General features: G+C 45.3%; 1 protein-coding gene across 1 annotated transcript in view; it reads left to right on the top strand.

Annotated features, from left to right (window-relative positions):
• Window positions 1-14,785, top strand: part of LOC147726899 (uncharacterized) — a 34,159-nt gene extending 19,374 nt beyond the window's left edge. Inside the window, exon 2 of the mRNA XM_086963531.1 lies at window positions 14,634-14,785. Coding sequence (XP_086819657.1) covers window positions 14,634-14,785 — 152 coding nt within the window. The remainder of the gene's footprint in view (window positions 1-14,633) is intronic.
• The last annotated feature ends 1,286 nt before the right edge of the window (window positions 14,786-16,071 follow it).

The raw sequence follows: 16,071 nt of genomic DNA, 5'->3' as shown, positions 1-16,071 counted from the left end.
CAGTAGTTAGCCCCTGCAATTCTGTATGCTTCAGGGCAAAGCTGTTGGTTTATACAAGAGAAATCAAATGTGTACCACATAGAAAACCTATCTCCATTTTACGTGTCCAGTTGGTTGACCAGGGAGCAAGGAGATTCCCTAATTAGTGACATTAGAAATACTGGAAAGGGATCATTACCAATTCTGATTTCCTTTTGTGAAACTAGTGTTCGGGGAAGACAAGTAGTGACAGCTGAGAGATTTTTCATCAAGTTAGTCTGGGCAAAGCCTAGATATTTGGGACGCGAGCCTCGCGATAATGGTTTTGTGACATCAGTAGCTGTAGAGGCACTGCTTTGAAGCTGGGCTATGGGCTTGCTTATTCGAAATGAAGTTGCCATCAAACGGTTTGAAAGGCCAAAGACACTCACCCACCTGCCTTACAGATTTCATGCCAAATGACTAAAGTCAGATTTCGAGGAAGCTGGTAAACAGACATCGGGCAAAAAATGGAAGGTTCCAGCCGGAGTAGGCAGACAAGTTGGGGGAGAACAAAAAACAGACAGATGATGGTCGGAATGCAGAGCTGATCAAACATTCTCCCCCGGTCAATAGAGCTAGGTTACATCCATTGTTCTTTTGCTCACCATGCCACCCCAGTTTAGACCCAGCCATATGCAAATCAGTCTTGACCCTGGACCCAATGGAAACAGTCCAGCCCGAACTGCCAAGCCAGGTCCTCCCTGGACCAGAAACAAGGATCCTGGGACCTGGCCTGGCAGTTCAGGGTGGACTGTTCCCATGGTGAACAGGGTAAAGACTGATGTGCATTTAGCTGTGTCTGAACTGGAATGGCACGGGAACAAAAAAACGATGCATTTAGGCCCAGATCTCTGTACTGGTGTTAATGTTTCACATTGTGCAACATTCTGTCCATCAATTGTTCTTTTTGCATTTGTCACCCCGAGTGGGACATGGGATGGGACAGGTATGTCCAGACATCGGTCCCGTGCTGGCTACACCACCAGAGTCAAGCTAGCCTGGCTGATGAGGGGTGATTCCCTGAAATCGGTCCCATGATACTTTATTCCAGACCAGGGAGGACCTAGCTTGGAAGTTCAGGCTCGACTGTTCTCATGAGAAACAGGGTCAAGACTGATGTGTTTATGCTTGGGTCTGAACTGTAATGGCATGGGGAGTAAAAAACAATGGATGTAGGCCCAGATCTCTGTACTGGGGTGAATGTTTGACATTGTGCAGCATTCTGTAAATCAGTTGTTCTTTTTGTAGTTGGGGGGAGGGCCTGCCTAAGTGGTTGTGAAAGGGTCGTCAAGGAGGACTAAGCATGGAGAAGTTGTGTTGAGGAGCTGGGAAGTGTAAGTCACAAGGAGTAGAAACCACCGGTGTTTACACCGATATGGATCTGAATAAAGTGCTCTGTGCTAGTCAATGCTTGCTGCCTGATATTGGTGGGAGCTCTAATTCAGGCAGAGCTACACCTTTATCCATCACCCCTGTCTTTAAAAGTTATGAAAAACAGTGGGAAAGGCATTGCAGTGGAAAAGGCATATGAAACAACAGTGGACTTCAAAGAACACTAACGACATCGAACAAGAGTAAAATATCCCTATTAGTGACTATCACACACTGGATCATTGCAGATTACAGACACCGCCAATTTCTATTAGGATGAATGTAGAAAACATGTAAATATAGGGATGTGATAGTGTGACCAGACCACAGCGAGAATATTTTACTGCAAGAAGTGGTGTAGGAAATTACGTGTGCTTTTCTGACCTTCCCTTGGCTCTTTTTTCAGGAGCCATAATGTTTAAAGAATTACAGGACTGCTACAGTAATTATAGCAATAATAGGAAAGGTCTCAAGTTTATGTCTTGACATTGATAAATGAGGTCCAATGCGCTCAAGAAAAGTAAGGAGTGTGATTAATTAAATTGCCCGTTAGGGACCTACTGAAATAATTCTGCTTAGAAATGCTATTCATCTATTACTTGAGATGAGGACGTAATATTCCTTCACTTATTCAGCGCGGTCTGGTCGGTACAAAATAGCACAAATAAATGCTGCTCGAAAATATTGTCAACAAATACTGCCCTCTTGTGGGCAAAAATCAGCTTAGAAAAGCATTCAGTCGAATTTAATTTCATTAGAGGTAGAGTGTTGCTCCGCATCGTTCAGAATTTCAATATTTAAATTTCTCAGGAGACTGTTGCTGCTTCTTCAATATTGGCAATTATTGTGTGCCTTTCCCTTTATTGGGCACACATGACAGTGAGAATGTTGAACTATTTTATTAGCATTAATGAGGATTAACAACTTCATAGCGTAAATCTGAATACTACACTGTGACTAGTACATTTTTGTGAATAATTGTGGGCGAAATATCACAGGAGGATTAGTACTACAAGGCCTAAGAGAGTTTGCAGAATAAAGCAAATTTATGTGTGACAGGAGTGAGTCTGTGGAATCAAATAGGAAATTATTTGCTTAACTTCGCAAGCACAAATCAATTGCATTAGTTCATTGATTTTTTGCAGGTTTAAAACAGGGACTGAGACTGAATCAGAGCGCCAATTGATCTTTAAGAACCCACCCACAAACTTAAAATCTGATATTATTTCTTCCGAGATTCCTGGAGGGTCTTTCACAAATCTAATTCTCAACATACAAGGATTTAGGGGGTGAAATAGAAACAATTATCTGACCAAATGCAACTCTTCTGCATTAAAGTAATAAGGAATGGTGGGGTTTTGCACGTGCAAGTGCATGATGACTTAGGGCCAGATGTATGAACACATTTCCCCATAGACACAGAATGGGTAGAACTGTTTGATACATCTGGCCCTTACTGGCAATCTCATTACTCCAGTCATATATGTCCATTAGGTATTTACACCTTGCAACTTGCCATTGTGCACCCTCCACCCTTCCTAAACAACGACACCCGCTGTTGAACTAGTATCCAAGCCCTGAATCAAGATGGACCAGTACCGATGGGCGTTCCAGGCAGGCAGGGTTCTAGCAGGTGGGCACTGGGCCAGGTGGGCCTGGCCCACCCAAACATGAACCTTGGCCCTCGATCTTACCCCCTCCGCCTCGTGTGTGTCAGCGTAGGTGAGACAGCATCCCAGGCACACACACACAGCCGCACCGAGTACTTCACAGGTCTTTAAAAGACCATTTACGTCCTAATGAGGCTTTGTTGTGTTTTTTCACCCCTTCTTACAGCCCCTGCATATTGCTGGAAGAATCAGCTCCACTCCGAAATTGTTGGTAGCCCTCCTCCCCCCGAAGTTTGTCTCTTGTCGCGCCCCTGGGGCCTCATTTATGAAAAGTGACGCATCGCTGCGTGAAAACAGCGATGCGTCACTTTTCACTGCGCACTCCTTACGACATTCCTGATACGTCATATTTAATGTATGACGCATCATGTCGCAAGGAGTTACAGATACGCCAATATTTCAGACGTATCTGTAAGCGCAAAAGTGACGCATTGCTGGAGTGTGTCACAAAAGTGACGCAACTCCAGCAATGCGTCCTTTCACATGGGGAATGCCCCATGTGAAAGGGCTTACGTCAGTCTTACGCCTGCTGTGAGGCAGGCGCAAGATTTTGACGCAACAGCGTCCTAAAAGTGACGCAGTGAAATCTCATAGATTTCACTGCGTCACTATTATGAGGCTTTTTGCGGGGGAACGCCCCCTCTGCATACATTATACCTGACGCAGGTATAATGTGGCGCAGGGGTTTAAAAAGTGACGCATCTACCTAGATGCGTCACTATTTAAATATGGCGCAACGAGGCGCATTTCTTACACCGCTGGTGCGTCACAAAAAGTGACGCACCGGCGGCGCAAAACTGACGCAAGGCCTTCATAAATAAGGCCCCTAGTGGGGAGGGGGAGGGGATTATTTGCCGTGTTTTGCCATTCGTCAGCCAGGATCCATCCTATCTTCCACCTAAAACTCCGCACTCCGAAACTCTCCAGTGACAGGAAGTCGTGCATGTGCAATGCCTGGTCTCCTAACGATTTATGTCAGGCTTTGCTGAAGTGAGGCATTCTACCATTTTAGATCTAATGCCATATTGATGTTATCGGGCACATTCAGCGCTCATACAGGCAAACTGGATGCAGCAGAGTTCCCTCTGCTGTTTAAAATGTGGGAGGCAGTTATTTACCCACATTCGGTGAGGACATTTTCCTCAGGTTGGTAGGTGGCGTATTTTCAGAAGATGCTTAAGATCTTCACAAGAATTTTCTTTAAATTAAGAGCTGCGGTTTGTGCCCACTCTGCTGTAGCAAATGCTCAGCTCTTAAAAACGTCTGAACAGACTTGCTTTATTTAATTACATCCAAAGACTCAGTGGAAAGTGGAATAGTCTGTGATGTGCATGTGGAAACCAAAACTGAATGTGTTCTCCTTGTGTAATGTATCTGGTGCTCAGGCAAAGCACTCCAATAATATGGCAACATAAATCCCTTCGCCGCGGGGCTAATACCCCTACGGCGCAGGGGAACGGGCGCACGTGGCGCCACGGTACTCATGACAAGCCCACCTCCTCCTGACTCCACCCACTCCGGTGGAATGCCTGCACAGGTGGGGAATTAGCCCCGCGTGGGCGTTCCGCGGCAGTTATGACGAGCTCAGCTCGTCATGAGCACAGCTCCACTGTGCCTCATGACGAGCTCAGCTTGTCATAAGCATCGAAGGAGTAAAGCATGAAATGTGGCAGACAGTGGCTTATAAATCAGATCACTCAAGATTACAGGCACCTGTCCTTTTGATTGAGTCGCACCAGCAGCACTATGTCTTTATGCCACAATTAGAGCTCTGGAGCGGAGACTGAGGGCAATGCACATTTCTCATAGTGCCTGCAGTCAGTCAAAAACGTGTTCAGAATACATGGCCATCCATCCATGGCCTCTCGGCAGAGAGCACAAAGTGGTCACATACTCCTGTTGTAATTGTGATTCTGTTGAAATGGGTGTGATGGGACCCATTTGATGGGGCTACATAGTCTTCAAAATAATAAGGCTAAAGGAGAGTAAAAGAAAATGCAGTGCTCGCTTGCTACTTAAGTCATCCCTAATTTTACTCCTTACCACTTTCAAATGTCACTAGCCGCCACTGGCAGCGACATAAAGAAGGCCAACAGAAACTGGCCACTGAAATTTAAAATGTTCCTCTGAAAGTTATTTTTCTTATTCTAGGAGTTGAGTGATTGAGCCTAGGCTCTTTCTCACAGCCCCCCCCCCCAATCATGCATCTCGTTTTAGAAAGGTGGGCTCTGCCCCCGCCCACTCATGCAGGTAGAATAAGGGCATGGCGAAGGGGACACATCCTTTTTTTGAGACAAATGCAAGACAACAGTAAAAATGTCCAGATAACTCTGGTGATTAATTATCCTGCTGGAGAGCAATCCTTTGTCTGTTGGTAGTTTTCAAATGCAGATATACTGTAGTTTATGTGGACAGCTCAGTGGGTTACTGCCTTGATTACAGAGATCCTTTTGTTACTTGCAGTTCAGAAGTTACAATCCTAACACAACAGTGACATATGAACTGACATCAAAGAGCCGCATACAAACCTGAAAGGAATAATTAGAACATCTTTTTTTGTGTAGTTAATAGTTCCCCAGTCTTTCATTATTCTAATACTGCTATAAAGAATTTGTTGGGGCAGATATACATTTTAATCAGCAAAGCCCCCACCACCACCTGTATTGAAGCCTGGCCTGCTGGAATTCGATGGTTTGCAGTTAGGTCTAAACATTGCTCTTACTTTCAAATAACTCTCCACATGCTCTTTATGCACTCAGAAGCAATCCGTTGTATCATGGTGACTGTTTGCAAATTGGTATGATGTAATATAGGGCTTGAAGGCTACCTCCAGAAGCAACAAATTGGGCCCGCAGTGCAGGGGCGGCTCCTACACTGTGACGGAGGAGCGTCGCCCCACTGCTTCTCGCAGTGCGAGAAGCAGAAACAAAAAATGGTGATAACTTTCAGTTATTACCATTTTATGTTTGGTTGCGGGTGGGCGGGGCTGCTCTGTGAGCAGGGGGGGAGTGGTGTGCCCACTCCTGAATATGTAAAGGCTGTTTGGTCGGCCCTCTTGGGTCGCCCAAACCAGTCATGCACACTCTGTCCTTCTCCATGCTGATTAATTAAAATTATTATTCTTAAATTAAATCCCAGCGCAACACCCCCTCCAGCTCCCCTCCCCCCCAGTCACACCTGCCGTGACTGCTGCAGTGGCCCACCTGAAAGGACCCTTGGCCCACCCAAATAAAAATTCCTAGGGCTGGGCCTGGTGCCAGGTAGTAAGTACTGGGACACAGACAGGAAAGGGTGTTATGAGATGGCTGGCAAGTAAAAAAGCCATTGCTTCCTCATCTTCATCTCCTCCCCATCTTCACTACAGTGAGGATGCACCCAAGGCGAGGGCCACTTTTGCAACCGTTGCTGCATAACACAAATTCATTGAAGCCCGTTCAGGGAAAGCAGTGGGCGGACGCAGACTCAGAAGAAATCCCCTTTGCCAAATGGGAGGCTGAGCAACGGCTGAGCTTCACCTCTTCGTGAAAACCTCTTTCAGCATTTCCCACACAGAGCACTCAACCTCTGAGAGTGATTCGGGAGGCGGGGGCTCTAAAGCTGCCTGTTTTGTTGGAACCCCTATGTGATCTGCCTTAAGGACTGCGCTGTAAGGGTTCCTGGCCCATTTTTAGGCCCAGTATGAGCCAGCTCACATGCGCTGCTCTGCTAGACTTTATTGTAGAAGAAGAACGATTCAAAGCCCTGCCCACTCTCCGCCCATGTTTGCCATTGGCTTGTGTCATTGTCCTAAATGCTGGCTTCTGATTCATCAATAGGCTTGTTAGTCCCTCCTTAGTACCGCCTCCTCTTCATTTGTCACCTCCCATGGCGATTGACCCCTTTATTTCGAGTGTTACACGGTACATGTTATTCAGACTCTGAGCACTATTTTCTTTAATGAGGTTCTCCTACTGCCTTCTTTACTCCCCACCTCCCTCCCGTTGCCCTTGCCCTCTCGCCCTGCTCGCACTCTCGTTGTCCGTTCCTTCTCGCACCCACCCTCCCATGGTCCCTGCCTTCTCTTCACCCCCACCCCCTCAGCTCTCCCTCCTGTTGTCCGTGATGACTACCGTTTGCAATGCAATAGGTCTTGCATAAATGCGACACCTATTGCATGCAAATGCTTGTTGTTGTCTTCTTATTGCAAATGCAACAAACGTCATATCACAGGAAGAAACAAAAGTCTATTATGAAGATCGCACATCTTTCATACTTATTTTACACATTTACAGTAAGAATCCCTCAAGCTAGGGCATTCCTTAGGGCTTAATTTGTAAAACAATAAGTAGTTTGGTCCACAATTTTCTTAAAAGAGCTGTGATGACTTTCAGTGGAGGTTAGGTTTGGGCACTAAATCTTCAAATCTTCATGGTTGACACTGCTGGCAATCCCTCCTTGATGAGGATACTGGGTGGTACAGGTGCTCACATTGGGCCAGAGTTGCCTGGCAGATAGTGCACACACAGCGGTATTGGTGCACAGGGTGTGTTCATCAGTCATTGATGTTCCCTTGACTGCACTGTTCCATATTCTGGTTAGACTCAACTCATAATATCTTCCAGCTGCCCCATCTCTGAGCCCACATCAGCTCATTAGGCGAGAGGGCACAGCACGGACCAATGGCAACTTGTAGAGATTGAAAAGAGAGCTTCAATGAAGCAGGTGCACATAAGAAGACATAAACATTCCTAGGCGAACCGCCCTACAAAACTATTTACCTTCCTATATAACAAACATCCTACAATTCACGTATCCCCACCCCTAAATGTCCCCCTGACCTTTCCCCCAACTGTAATACATAAAATTATATCACAGATTACTTTGAACGACCATTCACTCCTCAAACTGTAACTTTTAGCTTCCTGCCCCCTGCAATTATAAATGTAGCCCCTCCATCCCTCTCTTTCAAGCTTCACCCACCCCAACACGATAAAACCTAACTAACCCTGAAAACCTGTTGGCAGACCGCCACCCAGAAAACGCTTCTTTTCCGGAGAATTTTCTGCCCAACAAACCATAGGACCCTACCCCCCCCCCTCTCTGTTTCTTACTGTTTCCTCTACAACTCAATGTTTAAGGCTTCAGGCAATGCCACATGCAATTACAATAGATGCAAATCCATGCTCATCTTCGACAAGTTTACCCCATCATTGCAGAACATTTGCTCAGCCTCAAAATTCAACTCTGTATGTATAATAAGTCCTATCCCTTCTTCCGTAGACTATTTCCTCACTTCCTTTTGAACTTCTGTCTCGCTATGCCGATAACCGCTGGGCGATCTGTCCCTCACCAAACTCTCCAATGAATTAGCTCTGTCAACAATACAAAAGTACCAGTCCATAACTGCTTAATTACCTTCACATCCATTTTAATCGTCCTCACCAAGTCGTTTTTCCCTACATGTATCGTTAGAATGTCCTGGAATTCCCTACCCCCAAGTGCCGGTTTAACCCCGGTAACAGCTCCTTCCACAACATACCCCCTTTTCCTTGCCAATAATCCTGCACCCCATGTTCCCCTAAAGCCAATTGGTCCCTGTAGCATCTCTCTGCTGCTTGTCTCTGTGCTCATTTTATAAATGAGTGGCCAACTATAAAATGTTCTTGCCTGGACTCGTCAGGCCAGGAACAGAACTTACAATGGAAAAAGCAAACAGATAGAACCCTCCTTTCTTCTCCCGTCCCAAGAAGCTGACCCCTATCATTTACCATTCAGCACATGTATCTTCTATAAGACTCCAACGAATATCTCCTCAACTTCATAATCCTGCCTGGAGATGAACTCCGCCTCCTTGCCTCTCTCGCACTACAAGTTCTACAGGAATGTGTCCCATATTCTGCTGCAGAAAACCCTTCTCATTCTAAAGGCTTGCACAATACGGCTGTTTGAAATGTGGACTATAGTTGGCAGTGATATGCATCCAGTCCTAGTCAGGATAAGGGAGTTACACACCCAGATAACCCCTGCTTACCCTCTTGGTAGCTTTGCACAAGCAGTCAGGCTTATCTCAAAGGCAATGTGTAAAGTATTTGCACATAATACATACAGTAACACAGTGAAAATAGAATAAATGGACACCACACCAATTTAGAAAAATAGTCATTCTTTTTCTGAACAAGACAAGACCAAAACGAAAAAAAAACCAACATACATAAGTATAGATGTCACTTGTTTCAAAAAGCATTCTGATCCAGCGCTGCTCTCAAACAATCCCCCAAAACCATCACAGAATACTCAGGAGCTATCACAATTCACTCGTCGGTGGGGCCCATAGCACCGCGAGTCACTCATTAACACAAATCACACTGCTCCCAAGATCAGTGAAGGCTAGAGGATGAGCTGCTGGACAAGGAGTACCCTAATTAATCTAAATGTTAAATTCTATACATTATATACATATACATTTGACAAATATCACCATGGTATTTAAATGTCATAAAACAGCATTTAAGGCACCTCACTAGTCGATGGACCAGCTAGTAAAAGTTAGTTGATGGAAATCAAGACCAGCATAATTCACCATTTTATTTAACTTTATTTTTCTTTGATTATTCTGTCATAACCTTATGATTAAAATTCACTTTTTATTAAGGAACTCGGTTATAACATTTCTCTAATCACTCAAATAAAGGGAAAAAATAAATTTGATTAGTTTACATTTATTAGCAAAATAGTTCAGAAATCAGATAATTCAAAGACATATTACCCGTCTTCTTATCGAGAATGAAAAAACAGGATTAAACTACAAGTTCCCAAAACCAGCCTCTCTATCTTCCTCGATGTCTACCTCCCATCAGGACTCCGATCTCATAAAAAGTTAAAGTCAAGAAAATGTCAAAGTATTTGCATCCAAAAATTGATCAGTCCGACAGCATGTCGTGGTGCGAAAAATAATTCAAAGCAAGAAGTTTTTTTTTCTCATCCAAACAGCCTTTTTTATACCCGTTTTCACTAACTATCTAACTAAAATTTGAAACTTTAGGGTCCACACTCATTTCTCATTGGTCCATTCAAAGTGGTCATTGTCCAAATTTTGGAAAGTCACTTCCATAATTCTCATGTGGTGGGATTAATTGTTCATGTTTGTAACACATTCATCCTGTCCTTAATGTCGATACTTCGCTAAATTTTGTCAGGCTCGCAACCCAAGCATCTCATTTGGCAGCATTCAGCTTTTCCGGGCCATGCTGACCTTGACATCAGTAGCCCAGGCACAGGCTGCTCGTACATCTCTCGAGCACAGTCGCGCATGCGTAGAGTTACACTCTCTCGGAGTCTCACAAAACCTCCATTTTTTGACTAGGCCGCATGGGCCATAATGGGAACTATTATAGAAACAAACACAATTAAATGTTAGGTTTCGAAGTAAAGCCTTTCTGTTTACCGCCCACCATTCTAAGTTTACCCTGTTAGTAGTTACCTAGCATTAAGCAATGAAATGCATTGTTTTCTTACCAATCTCCTTTGTTTTGCCACAGTGAATACTTATAATAAGCACACATGCATAGCTTTGTTTACTCGAAAAGCATTATTGCACTATATTAGTATGACGAATTCACATAATTAATGTATCACGATTTGCAACACAAGCAAATTAGTATCCCACGTGTACTTTTCTGTGTGTGTTTTTCTTTTCGTTGGTTAGTACTGCACTCCACTTGATTAATACATGTTATAGTTATGAGAAACCTGACTTCACGAGGGGTACACAAAACATTTTGTCACTTCCTCGCTCCATCAATACTTTTGTTGTACTTCGGGTTACATAAAAATACTCCTCATTGCATGAATAACGATGACTCTTGAAGTTAGTGCACTTCTAATAAAACAATAATGGTATCTAGGGAGTCGGTGCAAGGAGCGCAAAAGAAACATGTCAGACCCACTCGGGTTCACAGTAAAGGAAAAGCGGCTTGTCGCAAAATATTGGAGTAAGCTCCACTTGCACATTTAAACAGCAGGCGATGTGCCAACAGGGATTCATAGATTGGAACACAAAGTGCGCGGTACTCCCTTTACAGGAGTTTACTATACTGCTCCAGACTTCCTACTGCCTACCTTGCAGCTGTCTCGCTTCAGAAGCCGGGGAGATTTGGAATGGCTCTGCCAGGGCATCACCAATCCGTCTTGGAGGTTATGGGGCTGCAAGCAGGGTTCAATTGAGTGTCTGGTACAGGGGGGTCTGTGTGTCACAGTACCTAGTAGCTGTAGAGGGCAGTACGGGTGGCCGTACGCAAGGGCCTCTGTTGTGTACTAGGGCACAGAGATCCTCTTCATCAGCAGGTGCTGGCTTACACTCAGCAGTACTGGCGTGACCTCCCACGACGTCTGCATCCGGCAAGAACAAACCCCAGCGCTCGTCCTTGTTGGTGGTAGAAACAGTAGCGCTGGTTGTAGAAATGGGAGTTCGAGTTGCAGAGCGATAGGGCTGGGGAAAACCACAAGGCACTGAAGCAGCTCTGTGCAGCAAGTGCACGCAGGCTCTAGGAAAAGACTGCACTCAGCCCTCGGTCACGATTGGCACCCTCCTGTCACTTAGATCCCCCAAGTCAGTTGGTAGTAAGCGGTCCTTGATGTTCCGGTGATCTCTATGAAAACCAGAGGCAAGCACGCAAGCCCTTGGAGAACCTTTGACAAGCAGAATAGAAAGGCAGTCAAGTCCTTTCACGCCCACAGACTGAAGCAGCAGGCAGCAGGCCAACCCAGTAAAGCAACACACAGCAAGGGCAGTACTTCTACTGACTGTTGTTCATCTTTTCTTGGCAGAGTCCTCAGTCCAGAAGTGTTCTAATAGTCTGGGGTTTTAGGTCTAATACTTATACCCCTCTTGATCTTTGAAGTAGGCATACTTGAAGAAAAGTATTTGTAGTTCACAAGTTCCTGCCTTGTCCTGCCTTGGCCCCAGAGACACTCCAGTGGGGTGGAGACAGTATTGTGAGATGGCAATCAGAGCCCTATTCAGGTGTCAGTAACAACTCATCCTACCACTCTAGCTCAGGAAGGCCCCTCAGCCTGGTGATGGGCCATCAGGATATGCAGGACACACCTCAGCTCCCTCTGAGTGATTGTCTAGTGTCTAGAGTAAATACACAAACAACCCAGCTGTCAGTCTAAACCAGACAGGCAGAGGCACAGGATGGTTAAGCAAGAAAATGCCCACTTTCTTAACCCCTTCGACGCTCATGATGAGCTCAGCTCATCATGAGGTACACCTCTCGTACACTCATGACGAGCTGAGCTCGTCATGAACGCATAGGTTTCCGTTTGCGGTCAGCGCACCGCGGAAATCTGCACCGCACCGATGGTATTAAAGTGGCATTTTCAAACACACAATTTAAAAGCCACCTTTCCTAAAATATGTGCTTTTAAATCCTGAGCTCCGAGAACCCAAACTCCAAATCCCAAGCTCTTCCCAATTGAAAGTTACACTTGCAAAATATTATGAGGCAGTTCCAATGAAAACCTATGGGAGAGCTTGTCCATGGAATGGTGAAAAACTAAATTGGCTGTATTTCACTATGGGGACATGTAAAACACCCCAGTACAGGTCCTACCTTTCACATTCACTGCACCCTGTCCATAGGACTACCTTGGCCTACCTTAAGGGTGACTTACATGTAAGAAAAGGGATGATTTGAGTCTGACAAGTGAGTGCACTTGCCAGGTCGACATGGCCATGGGCGTCCGCAGAAATGTTTCCAGGGGGAGCAAAATCATCACTCGCCTTCCAGGGGGGGGGCAACATTTTAACTTCATCACTCGCCTTCAAGGTAAGTTAAAGGCAGACGGCCCATTGTCATTCTTTATGTGATGATCAGCAGCAGACAGAATGACAATGGGCCTGTCCACAGTCTGCTCGAGGCCGGTTGCTGCTGCAGCCTCTAGAGTTCGAAGAGAACTGCGAGAGGCCCCAAGTGAGAGATCATTTAAACTCCTGGGGCTTCTCGCAGGGGAACAGCCTGCTGTAATCTTGAACATTAGGGACCAAAAGGAATGGGACCGGCGATCCAGGGGGGGGCAAGCGCACCCCCTTGCCCTCCCCTGCGGACGCCCATGGACATGGCTGTTTAAAATTGCACTTGCAGACAATGCCGTGGCAGTCCTGAGACATGTTTACAGGGCTAATCATGTGGGTGGCACTATAACTGAGACAGGCCTGCTAGTAGCATTTGATTTACAGGCCCTGAGCACACACGTTGCACTTAACTAGGGACTTACCAGCAAATCAGATATGCCAATCATGGATAACCAATCATAATCACAATTTACACAGGGAGCATATGCACTTTAGCATTATTAAGCAGCTGTAAAGTGCCCATAGTCCTAAAGTCAACAAAAATAGGGCAGACAAAATAGGGGGAAGAAGGCAATAAGTTTGGGGATAACCCTGAAAAAAGGGCCAGGTCCAACAACTGATAGGCTGCAACCACCCCTCCACTTTCATGCCAGGAAACTCGTCCTTACCCATTCAGCCTATTCCGCCATTATTCAGGGTGACAATGCTGCACTGGGAAAGCCCCTAATTTAATTGCACCCTTCTCTCTGTGATCCGTTTTTGACTTCTTAAGCCTAAGCACTACTTAATCCTTGTGCATCTCCATATCCTCAAATTCCAACCCTTTCCCCATTTCCCCCTCCGGGGATGCCGATACTCTAAGGGCCCCCAATCAAATCCCTGACATGATTGTTGAAAATAATTCAGTTTCCAGCTGACTGCAACAGACTGTCTGCAGATTCCCCACCACCTGGCAAAACTCAGACCATATCAACTGTCTTCATATGCACCCCCTGTTTCCTCTTTCCCTTGCCCAACCTTCCAATATCCTTTGCCACAGCGCTCCCACTAACACTGAGTATCCCCACAGCAGCTTGCCAACAAATGCAACTACAGCTGATTTCCCTGCAATCGTCACTTTCAACCAACCTTTTTCCACCATATCCATCTTTAAATTCACAATATCCACCTGCTATCTCCAGACCCCATCCACAGCATGTCTCGTTTTTGCCTTGGAGCAAATGAACTGCCTCCATGCATGACTGTATGCTCTGCTTGTTGATTCTGCCAGAAAACCCGCTACAAGTTGGAGTATCCTTTGTCTCCGATTCTCCAAAGTTCTGTCGGCATCCTGAAGCAAGACTGCACAACCTCCACCACTGAAAACAAGACAAGGCATCCGCAATGCTATTAGCAGTACCGGGCACGTGCTGAGCCTTGAATCATATGTTCTTCTTCAGACAGCCCAACACAGATTCTCAACAATTTCAATACATTCCTGCCCCTGCTTATTGCCTATTGATTATGTGTACTACTGCTATATTATCCACAATAAACAGTACTTTCTTGTTTGTGAAGTTATTTACCCACACTTCCAACACCCCCACCAAGGGAAAATAATTCCAAAAAGGCAATGCTGTGCCCTCCATTTCTCTATCCTTCTGGCCACTGTTCCACATATACATGCGACTACCAGTAGATTTCCAAAGCCCATCCCCCTGATGTATCTGAAAACGGTCTTTCTATTGTCCACTCAGTTTTGTCTCCCAAACCTGCCAGCAGTATTTCATTGAAACTCTCCAAGAAAAAGACACCATATGTTCAAGTCCTCCTTCACCCGGCTTTCAATCTTACCCTGTTGTATGATAAAGACAACCTGACAACACCAATCCCAGCCTCCTACAATTGACCCTCTCTGCCCACACCACTCTACAGCCAAAGTTCCAATGATACAAGAGCACTTGTACCACTCTCACTCATACTTTATCCTTCTGCAGCAGTACTTAAATTAACAATATCATCCCCTCCTTGTTCTTGTCTAGCAACCTCCCCTCCATACACAATGTATCACTCTCTCTCCCTAAAAAGGATAGTGCAATGTGACAGTGTGACCTCACGGTTCACTCACCCACCAATGGAACTAGAGCTTCCTCCATGAGCTTCTTAATACCACCCAGCATTCACTAGCAGTCCATAGGGCCAGCTTGTCCAACAAAGAAGAAATCATCCAGATAATGTGTCACATTAGTATAGCCCATCGCCTGTGTGAATAATCATTGCAGAAACTAACTCAGGGTTTCAAACAATGCACATGAATTCAAGCAGTCCTGTGGCAGCGCCTTATCCACATACGTTTTGCCCTCAAACTGAATGCTAAATAATACTAAATCTTCAAGGTGGACAAGTAGGATGACAAAAGCTGATTTGATTTCATTTTCACCATAAGTGCTTCCACTCATACTTTATTCACCAAATTCAATTGCCACATCGTCTTTGGACTAAGATGCCATACATAGGTCTTCTGAGATGCACTGACTGCCCTTCTGGCCAGGACAATTGTCGAACAACCTGAATTCAAGTTTTCAGCCCAACGTCTGACATGAGGCCACATATGCCCCAAAAGAAACCCTTCCTGAAACCTCCTCAAAAGTAGCTCTGCATCAGCCATCTTCACTAACCGTTGCACCCAATGCACCAATCTATGCACTTTAATTGGAGTATGAGCCTTTTCCCAGAGGTCTCTGCATCCCTCTGTGCCTGCCTCGCTGAGGCTGCTGTTGCCACCTATTGAGTTACCTTGTGGCCCTCCCCTGCACCTACTGCATTGTAGCAGTGAGTGTCATCATGTCCATTTTAAGCCTTCATGACAGAACTTCAGTATTCTCTATTGCAGAAATCCTTGTTAAAATCCCAGCACCTCCCCAGTCCCATTTAACCCCTACCTTCAATGCCTACCCCTCCCTTGGTGGGATGCTGGTGAAAGGGCCAATACACCTCTCCGAGCCCATTGTGCATAGTTAAAAATCATTGTCCTATTCAACCCACATACCTTCCGAGTCCTGCAAAAGGCAAGCTTGAAACTCTTCATCGTACCTCACCCAAGCATACCCCGGAATGTAATGTGTGCCTTCTGATTGACATCCATGTATTTAAACAGGGCCACACATTACTCTGGAACATCTTACACTAGTCACT

Source organism: Lissotriton vulgaris, chromosome 3_1, assembly GCF_964263255.1.
Source record: "Lissotriton vulgaris chromosome 3_1, aLisVul1.2, whole genome shotgun sequence".
NCBI classification, from domain to species: domain Eukaryota; kingdom Metazoa; phylum Chordata; class Amphibia; order Caudata; family Salamandridae; genus Lissotriton; species Lissotriton vulgaris.
This window is presented reverse-complemented; position numbering and strand designations above follow the sequence as displayed.